At 42.2% G+C, this 20332-nt stretch overlaps 1 protein-coding gene across 2 annotated transcripts in view; it reads left to right on the top strand.

Moving 5' to 3' along the window:
- The window catches only part of POC1A (POC1 centriolar protein A), a 106335-nt gene that overhangs the window by 23991 nt on the left and 62012 nt on the right, over window positions 1-20332 (top strand). For both annotated transcript variants that reach the window (XM_032805832.2, XM_032805833.2), the window contains one exon: window positions 1897-2030. In XM_032805832.2, coding sequence (XP_032661723.1) covers window positions 1897-2030 — 134 coding nt within the window. The remainder of the gene's footprint in view (window positions 1-1896; window positions 2031-20332) is intronic.

Genomic DNA, 20332 nt, shown 5'->3' on the forward strand with positions numbered 1-20332 from the left:
ACTTCATATTCAAAACATCTTTAAGTGATGGTTACTGGTATCCTGTAATATCACATATGCATAAGCAGTTATACATTATGTGAAGTACTATATGTTCCCACAGATAAATATGCTCAATAGCATATTTATGTATTATAGCATAAATATAAGGAGATCATTTTGTTGCAGAAGGTTTGAAAAAGATGCTATTCAGAAGATTAATTCAGACTTTTCCTGAAGTTTTTTTTAAATTCTTCTAAGTACCTGTGGTAAACGCCTGTCCCAAATCTGGACTTTAGCGTACAAAATCTGGGTGCTTACTGTGAACCTCCCCAAGCTTATACCCAGCTTGGATCTTATCTCGCTGCCACCAGCCGAAGTTTTCCAGGGTTTCGGCCCCCTCGGGTTCCCCAAACCTTTCCTTGGGGACCCATCCAAGACCCAGACCTCTGGTCTCCCTATGCTCATCCCCAGCTCCCCCCTTTTCCCTGGGTGAGTCTGGGCGATGTATACTTAACTCCTTGAATACAACCAGAGAGCAATCTAGCTTTCCCGAGGCTATGCATCAAACCTAGTCAGCTCACACAAGAGATCACCCCTCCCTTTGTCCCGTAGCCTTTTCCCGCCCTGGACATAGGAAAGTAAGAACACAAAGCTTGGGCTTTTCCCTCCCCCCCTAGCCTGACAGAACATTCCTCTCCCCTCTGCCTCACTAGGAAAAGAAAACTCCCACAAGTTTTAAAAGAAAACTTTATATAAAAAAGAAGAAATACAGAACAATAATACTGCATTTAGAAACTCAATACAGAATATGGCTTATAGAAAAATAGGAATAAACAGTCTGATTTAAAAAAGAGCCCAATTAAAGCAGTCCAGCAAAATCAACACCCATGTAAATACAACTCAAAGCACATCACAGCCGATTACTGGTCCTTGTGACTCAACACTCTTATAGTAGCATATTTGAAAGAAGATGGGATTAGAGAAGCTCTGTTCTCAACAGCCGAGGAAAAGCAAAAGATCCGAGTTCCAGTTCCCCGTCCTAGACTTTTAAAAAAAATCCAGGTCTCTGATTGGTCCTCTGGTCAGGTGTTTGTTTCCCCCTTTGTTCACCCTTTACAGGTAAAAGAAAATTAACCCTTACCTATCTACTTATGACAGTACCACTCTTAGGCTCTGTCCCCATGTAGAAAGGTTTGTATCACTGGACATGCATGTTTCAAAATTAAAAATCCCCAAATACTACTTACTGTTTTAAGAAACTTTCAATGTCCTGGTGAGTTTTGTTGAAACTATAAAGACATCTCATGCTAGACCTTCAAATAGTGCCGCTATCAAACATATGTTTTCAAGCTGGCTGGTACTTCTCTTACAAAATGTCTTAAACTAAGACTGCAGATTTTGGAGGAAGATGAAATTTTGGCACAAGTGGCAAGTCAAAACAATCACTTGCTGTAGCTTTTTTCACAAAAGTGTTACTTAACATTCTCCCTAAGATGCTGGCGTTGAGGTTTTGCCTTCATTTTAAGATGGCTTAGAATTTGTGGAAAAGTAGAGCCTTGGTGGAAAAATGTTTAATGTTCAGTTTTGACTCGCAGAATCCCTTTTCACTGGTTAGAGAAGACCTTGGTGTACAGTTCAAATTTCTGGTTTAAACCTAAAATGCAAAGGGCCAAACGGAGCTTTGGAGTTACTGGCAAAACTTACTCTTCCCCAGACATGAATATGACCCTCACTGTAGAATGCTTTGAAAAGGGTTCCTGCAATTTGTGAAAATTATGATCAGAAAACACATTAAACATATTAGAACAGAGTATTGGATTGTGTGTGTGGGGGGGGGGGGCATGATTTATTGTGTAAATTGGTTTCTCTGTGTGTGTGTGTATTTATTTTATTTATATTTATTTTCTTCCCTAGTGCACAGTGCTGTGGTAAACTCTCTTTCCTTTCACCCCTCTGGAAACTACCTCATTACTGCCTCCAATGATTCAACCCTTAAAATTTTGGATTTACTAGAAGGAAGGCTGCTGTATACTCTTCATGGTCATCAGGTGAGGAGAATTTTCACTATTACTTTTATAAAATAATGCATAAAGCACATGGACTCAGCAGATGGACAGAGAAATGATGTTGAGTCAAGTGTTAGGCTTCAGTTCTCTCGGCCTATAACTCTTAAGGTTCCTTGATTAGATTTTTAATTAAACCTGAAATTTCATCGGTGGTGGCAGAGGAAATGTAGAGAAAACATGGATAAGAAATGTTACTTATTAATCTAAGGTACTGCTTTCATAAGCAAGAAAAAAAGGAGACAGTATACACCTCAGTTCTAGATTTGGCTTTAAAATTGTTTTTAAATTGTAAGAACTTATTTTGTAAAACAATCTTTCCTTGAGAGTCAACTACAGAAATAAAAAGTGCTAATACATGGAGATCAATATTGGAAATTGGCTCTATACACAGACTAGTTACTTTGCCTGATAGGGTTTCTGGGAACGAGGAGGGGTATCTTCCTGGGTGTGACTTGGAGGTGAGAGCTTTTCTGGAGTCCTCCCATTTTGGGAGCTGCCCAAGTTAAATTATCTTCATTTGATTACTTAATATTCCTGATTGGCAGACTTAACTTATTTGTATTCTAGTATTTTTGTTGCGATAGGTCTAATTATATTCAGAGTGCTTGAAGTTCTTGTGTTTTTTAAATGTTAAATCTAAATAAATAGTCTAATTTTACTGCCCAAGCTAAGTGAGGCAGCAAAGGCATGAATAATGAAAAGCAAACAAGTTCTAAAATATGATGATGATGATAGTGACAACTTAAATTTTAACCCAACAGTCAAAGTCAAAGGGCTTTGGACTTTTGTAGCCCAACTTGGAAGCCCAACACTTGTAGGCCCCGTTTTGAAAACCCTAGCCTGAAGCTGTATAGAGGGGTGAGTTACATGAAATACAAAAACGAGCTATCCACTAAATACAGGACATGTAAACGCACACACACACACACGCTTTCTTAAGTTAGGGGGAACAAGGACATTAATTATTTACTGGAAGGGGGCTTAGATAGTGAAGAGTAAGGACTTTGTGCCTTTTACAGCGAGTCCTAGTTGGGGAGCAGAGGGAGGAAGAGTGCCTTTTTAGTAAATGATGAACTTATTTATTAGGAGCCTGAGCCTGATTTCTCTACACACGTTTTTTTTCTTTTTCTTTCTGCCTCCATCTTCCCCCCCGTGTGGTTGCATAAATGAGCGAATTTGACCTTGGCCTGGAGTAGTTCCAGAACTGAAAAGGTAGTGAATAGCTGAGAGTCATTAAACTCTGCATTGTGCAATACTAGAGGAGACTTCATTTGTAGTTTTATGTGGATTGATGCTATATTTTAAAAAAATGACTAGATTTTTCTTGAATCAGCTAGTCAGATGTGGGACTAACCATTTTGCATTGGATACATATGGACACAGACATACAAGTCCCTCAGTTTTGAGTCTGGTCTAGATCAATCAGACATGCCTCTCATCTTCTGCTGGATTCCTGCATTCTTTGTTACATTATATTAGCAACAGCTGGAAACTCTTTTTTGCAGTGATGGACTGCTACAATCTGCATTGCAACATGCTAGGCCCTCCAGTTAGGGAGTAATGGAAGGAGGTGGGGATGAGAGAGCATTTTTTCTAAAAATTAAACATTCTTGTGCAATCTTAGTAGTGTATTAACTTAGGGCCTGGTTCAACAGACCTATTCGGGCCCTGGGTTGATTTCCCCAACCTTATAAAATCTTCTGTGTTGATTTAGAGGCTGGTTTTAACACACACACTTTTTGAGGGGTGAAAAAACTTATATGTGATATGTATTGTGTCTTTACCCCTTCCTCTCTAACCTTAACACGCTGTCTCTCTCTGTCACTGGGGCAGTACAGACAGCTAAGTGTGCACCTATCCAAACTAGCTTTGATCTAGCTACTTTAAGTAACAGTAGTAGTGAAAGCAGCAGAGAATCCTGTGGCACCTTAAAGACTAACAGACATTTTGGAGCATGAGCTTTTGTGACTGAATACCCAGTCCATCAGATGCATGTCTGATTGATCTAGACCAGACTCAAAACTGAGGGACTTGTATGTCTGTGTCCATATGTATCCAATGCAAAATGGTTAGTCCCACATCTGACTAGCTGATTCAAGAAGAATCTAGTCATTTTTTTAAAATATAGCATCAATCCACATAAAACTACAAATGAAGTCTCCTCTAGTAGCAGTGAAGCCATGGCAGCATGGGCTATACAACTGTGCCTGGGACCCTGGGTATGTACTTGGACAGCTAGCCCATGCTGCCATCTGCTGCTGGTGCAGCTTCTTTGCTTTTGGTACCTGAATTAGCTAGCTCGGTGATGTCTGCATGTGCTGCTGTCACACTTCTGATGGCAGTGTAGACATCTCCTAAGTCAGTGTCAGAAACTACTGTGGTTGAAAATGAAGTGTTAAAAGACAAATGTATTTTTTTTTTTAAATGAGCAAGTTATAGAAATATTAGTCATCCAGATGAACAGCTTGTTCTGAAGACATTCTTGACTTGTGAGTCTGTGTGGGAGAATATGCCTGGTCCAGATTTGGTGGTTCTTCTGACAGCTGATTGCTGTTCTGGGACAGTTATTCGTAAGCAAAAATTTCAAGAAGAAAGACTTGAGTTCCTTCAACATGCTTTGACGCAACTGTTGGAGTGCCAGGAATTTGTGTTACCGGCTGATTAGCTCTAGTTTACATAGGGAGAATTGCCAAGTTTATATTGCTGTCTTTAATTATAATGGAGCTGGCCTCTCATACCAGAAAGATCATTAGAGAGACTGGAGTTTTAGCTCTGAGCTGACATCTTGCAGCTGCAAAATATCATGCTGTAGCTACACATTTTTATTCTTAAGTGCTTCAAGTTGTGAAATTCTTTCACTCACTCTCATACAAATGAGACTTGGTATACAGGCCCACCATTGATATTTGTTCATCATACAGGAACGGAATGTTACAGGACCTTTAAGTCATTCTTGGGTAGTCATTAGAAAAATGTAAATATGTACCCTGTATGTATACTTTCTCTGAAGGTTTTAATGACTACTTCCAGACAACTTCATTAACAGAGTACAAGTTGTAAGCAAATAGTTACGTAAAACATTAGTATTGTTATATTTATAAATAGGAGACCAAAAAATGCAGAGTTACATTTGCTTGCAGAATCTTAACTTTGGCTATATAATCCTCATCTTCTACCCACCTGATTGGTAGGTGGTAACACTATAGAAACTCTCCACTTCACTGACATACACCTGTTTAAAGTGTCTTACAGTTTATCAGCATATGGATGTGCTACTCCGCTATCTGCTGTCAAAATATATGAAGAGAACAGCATCAGATTTGCATGCAGTTCCAGGTTTTCGGAGGGTTGGGGAGAAGGGAGAGGGTTGAAGTAGATGCATGTGTGTCTGTGAGTTAGGGGTCTTCTGCGTAGTGAAATTTTTAGATACCACTTGAAATATAGTAAGTAGAGGCTTTTGTTTTTCCATTTTTAAACTTTTTTTTTTTAAAAATTGTGGTCAAAAAGCTAGTGAATAAGTATCTTGTAAGTATTTATGTACTTTTTTTATTGACATACATGCTCTTTTTACTAACTGTGACCTGAAGTCATCTAAAATGTTTTTCCTGTGATAAGATAATTTATCTGTATAATGGCTTCTTACCTCAACATTTTTAAAGAAGTAATTGTCTTTGTCAATACTACTCTTTACCTGAGAGAAGGGATTAAATATCATGCAATCATGTGCTCACCCATCAGTAGGGTGAATTTCCGCTGCTACATCTTCCTTATCCTCTACTCAACTGGTTGTCAGTCGATAAATGGGTGGAAAATGACTTCTGCTGAGGCACGTTAGTATGCGGTTACCTTTGTGGAAAGGAAAGTGACATTGGCTCAAGGACTGGTGGGTCATGGTGTCTTTTAGTAAAATAACTGGAGGAGTCACTGAATTGAAGATGAGGTCTAGGATTCCCCCATCTGCTCTCCCTTATGGTAGGAAGGGTGTGCATAGATGCTCTCAGTCAGGAGCAGAAATTCTACCGGGCAGCTCTGGTGGCTGACATGTTTTCCTTCCTGGATGTGGAGGAGGGTGTTACAGGAGGCCCATGAATAACTGAATGACTTTAAGGGAAAGATTAACTTGGTGAACTGCCAACCATAGTGATTGGTGTTCCTTTTCAATTTATCTTTAACAAAAAGAGCTAGAAGCTGTCTTGTTAACAAAAGCTTAAAGAGAGGAGTTCATCTCTGTCAGGACTTAACAGTTTTGGGAGTTTTATAGTGAGTGACCTTCTCCAAAATTTACTTCCCAACTATTCTAAAAACACTTGGATGCTAGTTCTCATTGCAGGTAACAGAACAGAACTTCAGGTTTCCAGACCAAGCCATTTTTGAGCTGACATAATAAGAGAAGCGATTCTCCTTTCCTAAGGGTATGTCTACACTACGGGATTATTTCTGATTTTACAGAAACCGATTTTTGGAAACAGATTGTATAAAGTCGAGTGCACCCGCCAGACTAAGCACATTAAATCCGCGGTATGCGTCCATGTACCGAGGCTAGCGTCGACTTCAGGAGCATTGCACTGTGGGCAGCTATCCCATAGTTACCACAGTCTCTCCCGCCCATTGGAATTTTTGGTTGAGATCCCAATGCCTGATGGGGCCAAAAATTTGTCACGGGTGATTATGGGTAAATGTCATCAGTCAATCCTCTCTCTGTGAAAGCAATGGCAGACAATCATTTCGCACCCTTTTCCCTGGGTTGCCCAGGCAGATGCCATAGCACGGCAACCATGGAACCCATTCAGCCTTCTTTCACTGTCATAGTATGTCTACTGGATGTTGCTAACAGACGCAGTGCTGCAGTGCTACACAGCAGCATCCCCTTGCCGTTGCAAGTTAGCAAAGACTGTTACCAGCCCTACTGTACCATCTGCTGCTTTGCAAGTTGACAAAGACAGTTACCAGTCATACTGTACCGTCTGCTGCTGTGATGGGTGCTCCTGGCCAGCCTCAGTGAGGCTGGTCAGGGGCACATGGACAAAAATGGGAATGACTCCCCAGGTCATTCTCTTCTTTAAGTTTTGTCTAAGGGAGAGTCAGTCCTGCCTAGACTATCAGGCAAACTAATTAAAGAACAAGAGAGGCAAACGGCCGCTCTGTGTCACAGCCCCAGACATCCCTCAGAAATGATGAGCTGCATGCCAGGCTAGGGAGTGCCCCTGCAACACCACCACCCGTTGCTTCCCTCCTCCCCCATCCCTCCTGGGTTACCGTGGCAGTTATCCCCTCATTTGTGTGATGAAGTAATAAAGAATGCATGAATCAGAAACACTGACTTTTTATTGCCTGTGCAAGCAGAGATCAAAGCGGGGAGGGGAGGGCAGCCTCCAGCTGCTATGATATTCCAGGCAGGACTGAATCTCCATTAGACAAAGCTTAAAGAAGAAAATGACCTGGAGTCATTCCCATTTTTGCCCAAGTGCCCCTGGCCGACCTCACTGAGGCCAGCCAGGAGCACTCACGGGACGACAATGACGGATATCAGTCCTACTGTACTGTCTGCCATCCACAAAGCAAGGGAAGGGGATGCTGCCATGTAGTGTTGCAGCACCGCGTCTGCCAGCAGCATCCAGTAGACATACGGTGACATGACAAAAGGCGAGAGAGGATTTTTTTTCCCCTTTGCTTTCATGGGGGGAGGTGGTGGTGGGGCCGACGACACATATCCTGAACCACCCGCGACAATGTTTTTGACCCTTCAGGCTTTGGGAGCTCAGCCAAGAATTCAAATGGCTTTCAGAGAGTGCGGGAACTGTGGGATAGCTACAGTCATCAGTCTCCCCTCCCTCCATGAGTGTCCATTTGATTCTTTGGCTTTCTGGTACGCTTGTCTCAGCTCCTTAGTTTCACACAGCACTGTGTTGAGTCCCTGTTGTGGCCTCTCTCCATCATGCCCTTGGAGATTTTTTCAAATGTTTTGGCATTTTATCTATTGGAACGGAGTTCTGATAGAACAGATTCATCTCCCCATACAGAGATCAGATTCAGTAACTCCTGTACAGTTCATGCTGGAGCTCTTTTTTGATTCTGGGACTGCATGGTCACCTGTGCTGATCAGCTCTCCACACTGGGCAAACAGGAAATGAAATTCAAAAGTTTGCGGGGCTTTTCCTGTCTACCTGGCCAGTGCGTCTGAGTTCAGATCGCTGTCCAGAGCGGACACAATGGTGCACTGTGGGATAGCTCCCAGGGGCCAATACCATTGAATTGCAGCCACACTAACCCTAATTTGATATGGCAATACCGATTTGAGTGCTACTCCCCTCATCCGATAGGAGTACAGATATCGATATTAAGAACCCTTTATATTGAAATAAAGGGCTTCGTTTTGTGGACGGGTACAGGGTTAATTCGGTTTAACGCTGCTAAATTTTGAAATAAACTCTTAGTGTAGACGAGGCTAAAGATGAAAAGACCTTCCATTTGCCAGACTTGCCATGTCTGGTTAGCCTCAAGTTTTGGGGTGATTGGGTCTGAAGGCATTCATGAAACATTTTGGGTGAGGAGGCTTAGGAGGATTTAAAAAATGAAGCTTATAATGGAAAGCTTGTTCTAGCTTTGACAGGGGAGGAACTATCAGGTCTTCATTACGGGATGTGTACAGAAAGTTAAAGGACTGCTCTTCTGTTAGACTCATAGCGCTTTATTGCTAGACAGTACAATCCCCAGCTTTTATAGAGCTTCACGAATCCCCTGGTAGATGAGATTTCATTTTTGTGAAACCAACTTTGCAAGCAGTTTAGAAATCTGATAAGAATATTTTCTGTTCCTGTGTTTTTGGATGTGGGGGGGGAGGAGGAGGGGGTGTTGGCATTCTCCAAAAAGCCGAATAACTTTTTGTCTTGATTATATTTAGGTGTAACCTAAGACATACCAGGAGAGTAAGAGGGAGGGGCAGAGTTGTGTGTGGGAGGTGTGTGTTGGAAAGAAGGTAAAAGAGCAGTACTACAAGAACATTTTTATAATTTAAAAAATTTGTTATTTATAATAAAATTTGATGCTGGAAAACTAAATTTGTTTGAGGTCAGTAGCTTGTTGTGGGGTTGTTGGCACTGTCTTAAAAAAAAAAAAAGTACTAAGCATTTGAGTGGAGATAGGAATAGCAAACAGAAATGGGAGGGAGGAAAAAAGCACAAATCCTATTAACAGATGATAGAAACTGAGATAAATATTGAGTCTCTGATTCATGAGTCCCAGGTTACAGTGGTGTCTTTTTATAAACTGAATGTTTTAAGGCTTAGCAGCAGCATGTGTAATGTTCAAACTCTCTTTTTGAGCAAAATTACTATAACAGGGTGTGGTGGTGCTAAATGGTAATTTATAGTACCTAACAGGTATATTTATTGTGTAACTGATGGCTACCGCAAATAGTACTATTTTACCTTTAATAGTAAAATAGTTAGTGAAGATAATATATTTAAAACAATTGCCACCTCTGAGTATGAAACATTACTGTTTTTGCCAAACTGCTTTCTGTTGAAGAAATGACATATTACACCATAAAGTTCAGTAATTAAAAAATAAATGGTATCAATGGCAGAGTTTTACGTTGGTTTCCTCTGCAGCGTCACAAATGGAACCATATTATGCATGTGTTTATACAGAAGTACACCTCTATCCCGATAACGTGACCCAATATAACACGAATTTGTGTATAACGCGGTAAAGCAGCGCGGCGGGGGGTCAAAGCAAGTTCGATATAACGCAGTTTCACCTATAACGTGGTAAGATTTTTTTTTTTTTGCTCCCGGGGACAGCGTTATATTGGGGTAGAGGTTTATTCATAGTCATGTTTAACAAATAATACGTAGGAATCTTTTCAAAATACAGATTGGTAATTGAGAACAGTCATAATAGGTCAGACCAAAGGTCCATCAGCCCAGTATTCTGTCTTCTGACAGTGGCCAGTGCCAGGTTCCCCAGAGGGAATGAACAGAACAAGTTATCAAAAAATCTATCCTGATTCCTTTTAGTAATAGAAGGTGGTGAATGCAGAACTTTTAAGACTGACTTTTTTTCCCCTTGATGGCTACGGGGCTGATCGTACATGCGTTGCTCCTGAAGTCTCTAGGACAGTAGACCTCAAAGTGGGTCAGGATCCCTTTTGAATGGGGATGGCTAGGACTGGCTTAAACTTGCTGGGGCCCAGGGCTGAAGCCTGAGCCTCACTGCCCCAGGCCAAAGCCTGAGGGCTTCTGCCCTGGCTGGCGGGGCTCAGGTTGCAGGCCCCCTGCCTAGGGAGGAAGCCCTTGAGCTGCAGCTTTGGCCCCCCTGCCCAGAGCGATGGAGCTCAGGCTTTGGTGCGCCCCGCTCACCTGGGGCAGTGGGGCTTGGGCAGGCTCAGGCCTTGGTCCCCCTTTGAAGGCTGTGAAGTAATTTTTGTTGTCATAAGGGAGTCACGGTGCAATGAAATTTGAGAACTCCTGCTCTAGGAGTTCTGGATGTGCAAGGAATGCAGGAAGGGAAGAGTTTCGATGAAATGACTGAGGGGAGACATAACTCTACAAATACATAAAGGGATGGTGCAAAGAGGACAGGAAGCTACAACCAAAAAGTAGTGAGCTTGCAAGACCGCAGGGTCAAGTAGGTTAAGTATTAAGAAAAACTCTGACCCCAATAACCACTAAACAATAGAACCTGCTCCTACCTGAGGCTCTGGAATCTCCATTAATGAAGACTTTCAAGGTTCAGTAAGATAATAATCTATTTTGAAAGGCTTACAATAGTCTTCTTCCCACTCCCTGGGGCAATGTGTCCTAGCTGCCTTGTAGGGGGACCTGCTGCATTGCTCCTGCCCCAGTTCAACTTACTTTCCTGCCAAGAGGGCCATGTGCTTCACTTGGTCTCCATTAAGCAGACACCTATCTCTCACTGTTGCTGAGTGCTTTGTCTCTAACCATCATCTGGTCTCTTTCAGCATTGCCCATCAACTCCACTTTTATGCCCTATCACTTGGCCTTTCTATGATATCCATTCCATTAGCATTAGGGTGGATTGATTTTAAATCAAGGCTATTTTAAATCAGCAATATATATCATCAAGTGGAAAGCTTTGATTTTAAATGATTTTAATCAACGTTTCCATTTGTACTTTCTTTATTTTTTAAAAGAGAGGTGCATTCTTATTGGTTAATATAGTTGAATCTGAGTTACGAATGCCAGAGTTACAAACTGACTAGTCAACCACACACCTCATTTGGAACTGGAAGTACGCAATGAGGCAGCAGCCATATACATAAGAAGAAAACAAAGAGAGAAGAAATGGACAGCTAAACACTGAGGATGAAGTGGAGGTTAAGGATAATCTAGGCATGGTCCAAAATCTAAACAAATATTTTGCTTCAGTCTTTAATGAGGAGCTTAGGGATAATGGTAGGATGACAAATGGGAATGAGGATATGGAGATAGATATTACCACATCCGAGTGTTGACGAGCAGACTCACCTCCGCGGCGCCTCCTGCTGGTTGTCCTCAGGAATTAGCTCACTGCCAGCCCGGAGCACCCTCTGCAGGCCAGTGATCTGCCTCTCCTCTGGTCTATGTGTCCCTCCCTGGACCCCAGTGCCCTTTTATCTGGGGTGCAGCCTCCTGGCAGTAACCCCTCAGTCTTAAGGTCTCCCCTCCCTGGAGAACCACTACCCACTATCCCCACCTTGCCTCATTATATGACTACTGCCAGTCATGGTCTAGCCCTATGTCCTGGGGCAGACTGCAGTATCAGCCTACTCATCACTGGCAAGGCGGGTTTGGATCTGCTGCCTTGGCCTACCCCTGGGCTGCCCTCTGCAACCCCCAGTACCTATTAGCCCAATTCTAGGCTGCAGTCTGGGGCTTTCCAGGCTAGAGCTCCTCTGTCTTTCCCCAGCCCTGCTTCACTCAGGTACCTTTATGTCCAGCTACCTGCAGCCAGGCCCATCTCTCTCTATTGCTAGAGAGAGACTCTTGTCTGCCCCTGGCTTCTCTGCCTTTATAGGGCCAGCTGAGTCTGTTTTGGGGTGTGGCCCCAGCTGCAGCCACTTTCCCCCCAATCAGTCCAGCCTAAAAGCTGCTTTTTCCAGCCACAGCCCCCTCCCAGGGCTGTTTTTTAACTCTTCAGGGCAGGAGCAGGGGTCCACCTACTACACTCGAACAGCTTAATGGGACAAAATCAAACCTAGACTGAATCTCACATATGCAGTGCCAGCTGCCTTTTAGCCACCTAATTCACTCCTTAAACCCTTCCCTCTTCCTGCTTCTGCTTCTTCTTTCTGAACAGGATCTCACTGACCTCTTCTAAGAGAAAATGGACAAATGTGATGTGATCTTCCCTTTTCCCTCGGCTTGTCTTGTCTTCCTCTCCTACAGGTCTCTTTCCCCTTCTTCCCTGTGACTACTGTAGAAATTTCTCATCCGCTCTCCTTGACTAACCCCTATATTTGCCCCAGTGATCTGATACCATTTCCTGATCTCCCATGTGCCCACTCTCTCCTTCCCTTACTTGTCTCCTTAAGCTCCTGCTCTTGTGACTTTTCTCCTCAGTACAAGTCTCTCCTATCTTAAAACAAACCATCCTTGACAGTACTTGCCTCTCCAGCTACTACCCCATCTGCCTTCTTCATCTATAAGCTCTGAACATGCAGTTTAAAATAGTTATCTAGAGTTCCTTTCCCTCAGTTCCATCCTAGACCCTCTCCAATTCAGCTTGCACTCCTTTTACATCACTGAAATAGCTATCACTAAAGTTCGTTATGATCTCTTCCCAGGCAAAGCTCAAAATCAGCATTTCATTCTCATCCTCCTTGACCTGTCTGCACTGTCAACCATGCTCTTCTTGAAATCTTGGCCTCCCTTGTTTTCCATAACTCTATTCTCTCTTCATTTTCCTCCAACCTCTTCCTCCTCACCTCTTCCTCAATTTTCTTTGAAGTTCCACAGGGTTCTGTTTGGTCACCTTCTCTTCTCCCTCTATAGTTTAACTCTAGGTAATCTCATCTGCAAATGTAAGTTCAGCTACCCTTGCTATGCTGGCAATTCACAGATCTATCTCTCTACTGTGGACCTGTCACCTGTTCAAACTGAAATCTCAGGGTGTATGTCTCTGTCTGACATCTGCTTGTGAGTGTCTAGCAGCTCAAGCTCAACATGGCTAAAACAGTTCTTAATCCCCACCACCACGTGCCCTTCATGTTCCTTTGTTGATCACTGTGGACAACACCACCATCCTGCCTGTCATGCAGGCCTGCAGCCTGCCTGTCATCTTTGACTCAGACCTCTCCAGGTCCTCACATCCAGACTATGTCTAAGTCTTGCAGAATCTTTCTGCATCTCACATCTCTAAGAAATGGCCTTTCTTATCCATCTGTGCTGCTGAAACTCTAGTCAAGGCTCTCCTTGTCTTGTGATTTGATTACTGCAGCATTGTTGTCTCTGGTCTTGACAAATGCAGTCTTGGCCCTCCCATAACCATTCAGAATGCTGCTGCTGCTGCTGCTGCTGCAAAGATCACTTTCCTAGCTCATCACTTTGACTGTCACCCTCTTCTTTGTATACAGGTTTCCACCTTCTCTATCGTGCCAGACATAATCAGCTTATTTTTTTCTTTCAGTATGCTTCACAGCCTGTTTCCACACTACCTCTCTTCTCTACCTGTCGACACGTTGACTCCTATCTTTCATCAGCCCACGATGCTACCTCCATTTCCCACTTGTAACATTTTCAAATGAGCATCTTTGTCTTTTCTCCCATGCTGCCCTTCATGCTCTGAAGGATCTCACTGTAAACATCTACAAAACTAACTCCTTACCACTTTCAAAACCCTCCTTAGTCTCCTTTGAACATGATACCTACAAAAACCTTGGCAATGGTAAGCCTGCTAATGTAGGCAGACCACAGCCTGTGATGCTAACCAATATTGCCTCGTGCTCCCCCATATATCTGTGTGCATCTGTCATATCTTGTTTTATATATGGATTGTAAGCTGTCCAGGGCAGGGGATGGTTTTTTGTTCTGTGTTTAAACACCACCTAGCACAACATGATCCTGGTCCATGATTAGAGTGCTAATACTAATATTAATAACAAAAGGCATTCCTGCCAAAGTACAGAAGGATGGACAAAGTTATCTGCTAGAGAACTACTGGAGTCCCAAAGATTTGAGTAATGGTGCAAACTAAGAAGTTTAGAGACCTGTCTAAGACTTGGACAGGGTGATCTTACTCAAAGAGGAGATGGCTTGCTCTAACTTTTTCATCCTTACAAGTATACTTCAAACACTTCTTTTTGTTTCAATTGGCAGTACTAAAACCAATTGAGAGAGTATAAAAAAACTCTTAAAAGATTCTACTAATCTCAAAATATACACATTGTCTAAAACTGCATCTTAATCTCACTGTTGCTTGCTTGTTTCATGTCAACAAATTAAGTGTGTTGCATCTATTGATCTGTCTGTTCCCCTTGTTCTTTCCATTTTTACACACATGTATTCTTCTATATCAGGTTCTATTTTTAGCCCATTACATCCTGTTGAATCTCCATTTTCCTCTGGCATATGGTAGCTGCTGTTCTTGCTGTTTACATTGCTTGTTTGGGAGTGATTTTTGTAGCATGCTAAATTACCTGAATATACTCAAATATTTAGTGACTGATAAAATCATTTAAAGAACACTAGTTCTACAGCTTAGACGTCTGGGTTGGTCTTGATTGTGAATAACTTGTCTGATGTAAATTTCTATCTTTCTTTTCCCCACCTGTTCATTAGTCATGCTGTTCACAGTGGAACTTGCATTAGAAAGTTGTTAACTTCAGATGAAGTATGTAATACCTGGAGGATTATAATCTTTCCAAAATGTTGATCTTTCTTTGTAAGACTTCTTTGTTTATTTCAGAAATGTCATATCCTTCATTATTGCACCAGTATTTAGATTGTTCCAAGCAGATTGTATGTTTTACACTTGCGTCATTCCTGGTTGGTTTATTCTATTTAGCATCTCTCTTCTTGAGAGTGTGTGGTAGTAACTGAGAGTTTAGCAGTTCTTAATATGGAGAAGGCAGGCAGAAAGCTACACACTGCTCACACATGTATGAATATTCTCTTTTTTGGGGGAAGATATAGCTGCAGGGATAGCTGGACTACTACAGGAGTTCTCAAACTTCATTGCACCATGACCCCCTTCTGAACCCTGGAGGGGAAACTGAAATCTGAGCCCACACAAGCCCCCCTGCTCCAGGCTGGGGGGTGAAAGGGGGCTTGTAACCTGAGCCTTGCTGCCCAAGGTTGAAGCCCTTGGGCAGGGGGGCTTTGGCCCCAGCAAATCTAACACTAGCTTGGTGACCCCATTAAAAAGGGGTTGCAACTCACTTGGGGTCCTGACCCACTGTTTGAGAACGGCTGGGCTACTAGTATAGTAACTCCTCACTTAATGTTGTAGTTATGTTCCTGAAAAATGCTACTTTAAGTGAAAAGATGTTAAGCGAATCCAATTTTACCATAAGAATTAATGTAAATGGGGAGGTTAAGTTCCAGGGAAATTTTTTTCACCAGACAAAAGACTAAGGCCTGGTCTACACAGTGTGTGTGGTTTGAAGTTACGCAACTTCAGCCACGTGAATAACGTAGCTGAAGTCGACATACTTAGACCTACTCACCGTGTTGTCTTCATTGCAGTGAGTTGACTGTTACTGCTCACCCGTCGACTCTGCCTGTGCCTCTCGTGGTGGTGGAGTACAGGAGTTGATGGGAGAGCGCTCAGGGGTCCATTTATCATGTCTAGACTAGATGTGCTAAATTGACCCCCCCCCCGGATCAATCGCTGCTCACTAATCCGGCAGGTAGTGTAGACATACCCTATGCTTATACACACACGTACACAGTATAAGTTTTAAACAAACAATGCAATGATCATTGTGAAGCTTGGTTGAGGTGGTGGAGTCAGAGGGTGGGGTATTTCCCAGGGAATGCCTTACTGCTAAATGATGAACTAGCACTCGGCTGAGCCCTCAAAGGTTATCACGTTGTTAATATAGTCCTACACTCTACAATGCAACAGGAATGGAGAGAGGGGAGACTGCATGGCAGAGAGAGACAGAGACATACACTGTGTGTGAGAGAGAGACGCGCATTGCCCTTTTAAGTATGCTGACACCACTCTAAGTACACTGCCCTTTTAAGTAGATCAGCAAGTTGAGACAGCCGCTGCTACCGGAAAGCTCCCTCCTGTCCTGAGCCCTGTTATGTCCCCACAACCTGCTCTATGGAGATAGGGTAAGTGGGGGGAGGGGGACACCCTGACATTAGCACTCCTCTTTCTCTCTCCCCTCCTCCCCCGCCCAGCAAGCAGGAGGCTCCCGGGAGCAGCTCCAAGGCAGAAGGCAAAAGAAGTACATGGCAGTGGGGGGAGGGACAGCTGTACTGTCTGGCAATGGATAGCCTGCTGGGGCAGCTGCTGCACAGGGAACTTAGGGGAGTGGGAAGCTGATAGAGGGAGCTGACGGTGGGGCTGCCGGTACACCCTGGTTCCAAGCCCCCACCAGCTAGCTCCAACGGGCTGCTCTTTCTGCAAGCAGCAGACAAAGCAGGTGGCTGCCAAACAATATTATGAGGGAGCATTGCGCAACTTTAAATGAGCATGTTTCCTAATTGATCAGCAACATAACAATGTTAACCAGAACAAGTTTAAGGGAGGAGTTACTATATTGTTAATAGTCTCTCTAGCCCACACTGATTGGCCTCTAATTGTGGTAAGTCCTGTACAAACATATAGAAATTGGTACCGCCAAGTCAAATCCTGGCAAGACCTCTCCATTAAGAGGTGATTTATGCTACAAGAAAGTTTTTTTTAAGAACTCATTTCAAATCCTTCCATGGGGTCATTGGATTTGTCCTCTTAAGGAATTAGCAGGAGATTTAGGCCCCTTAAAACCATAGATGGACAGATGTCCTGGGATCTCCGGACATTCATAGCCTCCACTTGTGCAGGTATAATCTTGTGCCTGTGTATTTGCATGTACAAAGAAATGTGGGTGCAAGTAGCAGCAGTTGTCTGACAACAAACAGATGAGCTTAGTGGTTTACAACAGCAATTTATCTTTCCTATATGTATTTGTATATGTTCAGCATTTGTAAGGTTCATTGTATGTTATTTTCTAAGCCCATCAGAGGAAGAAGGGGAACGGGGTAAAGGGGCATGGCTTGATTTTTTTGGGAAAATAAGTGCAATGCTATTAAAGTAGCACATCTCCTTAACTTGATTAAGGATAATGAAAAGCTGCTTATCTGCGTGTCTGGGTGCAGTGTGACCTGAAGTAACATAGCAAGATTACTCAAACTCTGCTTTAGTCAAAGTATACATTTTGTGTTCTCTGTGTATGTTTTTACCTGTTAAATTAACTTTCCCAAAAGCCTTAGTCATCTGCAGTCTCTGGAAACCTGATCCAGACTTAGACAGAAGCTCAGCCATATACATTTTTTGAAGCAGGCTGCAAAGTAATTGTTTAGTGTCTGTCATAATATTTCATTCCCGGTATTCTCCACTATTTATTCCTAATAGAACAGTTTGCTATTGCGTCTGTACTTAGATAAGTATTTCCTAACTCTGCTTTATTGCATAGAACTGTTTGCCTAATCCTTTTAAGACTGTGTACTACTTAAATGTTTGTGAAAATACTTTAAACCAGATGTTTAAACCTGTGTGAATAGTACTGCACTTCTGTTCAACCACTACTTCAGTGGAAGACTAATCAAGACTATTTAATATCTAAAAGAATTGACTCCTGATATGTTATCCATATCTCACCACAGTACAGAAGCATAGAGGCATGCCTACTTGGTAGACATTTTGCTTGCTCCATGTTTTGATGCCACTATCATTCCATAGGGGTATGAGAGCATTCCAAATGCAGAGCTGGCCTTGGCTATGTGATGGATAATCTCCTCATCAATTGTGGTATTCTGTGATAGCATACTCCCTGGGTAGCAAAAATTCTCCACAGACCTGTGTAGCCAATGATTTTAGTTTAATCATACCATCACACAATAAAATGAATAAATCAACATTTATCATATATAACCATTGTATGTTAGAGTTAATTTGTAGGATTATAAAAGTATAAGATTGATCAGTATTTAGAAGAATCATGTATTAGACATAAGTAAGACAAGCTGAAATTCAAGAACTGATAGCCCGAGACCTGCAAGATTTTAGCTTAGCTATTTTAGGCCTTGGAGACAAGAAATGATGACATAAGCCAATGACTGAAAAATAACCTGATGCCTGAAGATTAAGGGGGGGGAGAGGGGAAGGTACCAAGTGATGGTAATTCACAAAATCACCCAAAAGATTAATATTAGATCATAAAAATATTGTAAAGCTGCATCTGTCTCCCAGATATGTCTTTAACCACAGGATACAGGTTCTGCATCAGTGCCAATGAGACTAAAGGGACCTTACACAGCCTATAGAAAACTGGGGTCTCTTAAGTTTCCAGGAAACACTGAGCAATAAGAGAAAAGAGGGTTGACCTTTTATGGACATGCACAAAATGTAGTTATAGATAGAATCATATTATAAAAATGAGATTCCCATAACGGGAAAATCGAGCTCCCTATGGGAGACTCCAGCAGGAACCATCTCTCTACTGTTGATCAAACTATGAGCGACCCATCAGACCCAAACACTGTTGTTAAGGATGGGAGCATAACTATATTTGTAACTTGTGTATAGGTTTGTACAGGATTTCTATATACTTGGGTAATAACTTTAATTGTAACTTTTTAATAAAACTTATAAAACAGAGTAGACCTTGTACTTATGAATGTATGTGTGGTCACTACCCTTGGTCTACGTGTTCCTAGAGATTCTAAATCTAAAGCAAGTAGCAGAGGTAATTTTCACTCTGTTAGGCTTGAAGCTGTAAGTGCCAGAGCTGAACCCATGATGGTGTAATACCACATTACAAAATTCACTTTAAATAAATAAAAGGATACACCAGAGAGGAGTGTTGTTAATCTTAGCATCGCCTGTCACAGGTTGCTACAGTATTTCAGTTTTCTTTAGACTAATTGTAAAATCAAAGTGCATGAGCAAAGTGATCAGCTATAAACTGAATGTCATCAGTTGAGAGAGCAAGCAGTGCACAGTCATTAGCAAATAAAGGCTTCTTAATGAGTAAATCTGCCTCTTCTGCATGAGCACGGAAGCATTGCTCCTTGCATATCTTCCCATCAGTGGATAAATACTCCATCAGTGTCATGAGATGCATCCATGAGCATAGCCAAACAAAGGATAGAAAAGAGTGGAAGCCAACACACAACCTTGTTTGGAGCTGTTGGTGACAGGAAAGGGGTTTGATGGTGACTGGCAGACCAGGTGCCAGCTCATGCCAAGGCCCCAGGCCTCACTGAACATTTATAAATGCATAGCTAGAAAACAGTCATGCTTACCTGTGTGTTAGCATAATCAAAATAAATATTAATTTTAAGTTTAAGAGTGTGTTTAGACTTTTATACAATACTTGTAGGATGCTGCATGTATTGATCTCACTTATAACCTCTATAGCCCATGGTATAAAGTTATATTGAGTATTTGCATTGTAAACCTCTGTAATTAGGTAACTTGCCAAACAGGACAGAAAGCACTGATTAAAGTAAAATGCTTGTCCTGCATACAAGATGTCCCACTGAAGCAACTGAGGTATTGTATAGCATCAGAGGACAGAAACCCTGTTGACTGACTGCATTGCTGACTCCATCCAGGAAGGAGGAACCTATGCGTGAACTCATCCCATCAGTTTGTGCTCTGGAGTGGAGGAGATAAAAATCCCTGACAAAGAGAAACTGAATCTCTTCTATGCTGTCTGGACTACGAGGAGCAAAGATTCCTAAAGATAAGCAGAGAGACCCCTGTGCAGCTTAGTGTGGGTTAGCCCTGAAAGATGTTTTGAATTGAGATGACTACAACTGTCACCTTTTGAATTAGACTGAAACTCATTTGTGTATATATATGCTTGCTTGCTTGCTTTAACCTGTAAATAGCTCTCCTTTCTTTTTCCTAGTTAATAAACCTTTAGTTAGCTTAGTACAGGGTTGACTATAAACGTAGTCTTTGGTGTGAGATCTAAGATACAAATTGATCTGAGGTAAATTACTGGTCTCTTGGGACTTGGAATAGCCTGAATACTTTGTGATTTTTGCTGTAAGTGACCATTTATCACATAGTCCAGCTTTCCTGGGTTGCAAGATAGACTGGAGTGTCCAAGGGGACTGTCC

Source organism: Chelonoidis abingdonii, chromosome 16 (assembly GCF_003597395.2).
Source record: "Chelonoidis abingdonii isolate Lonesome George chromosome 16, CheloAbing_2.0, whole genome shotgun sequence".
Taxonomy (NCBI): Eukaryota; Metazoa; Chordata; order Testudines; family Testudinidae; genus Chelonoidis; species Chelonoidis abingdonii.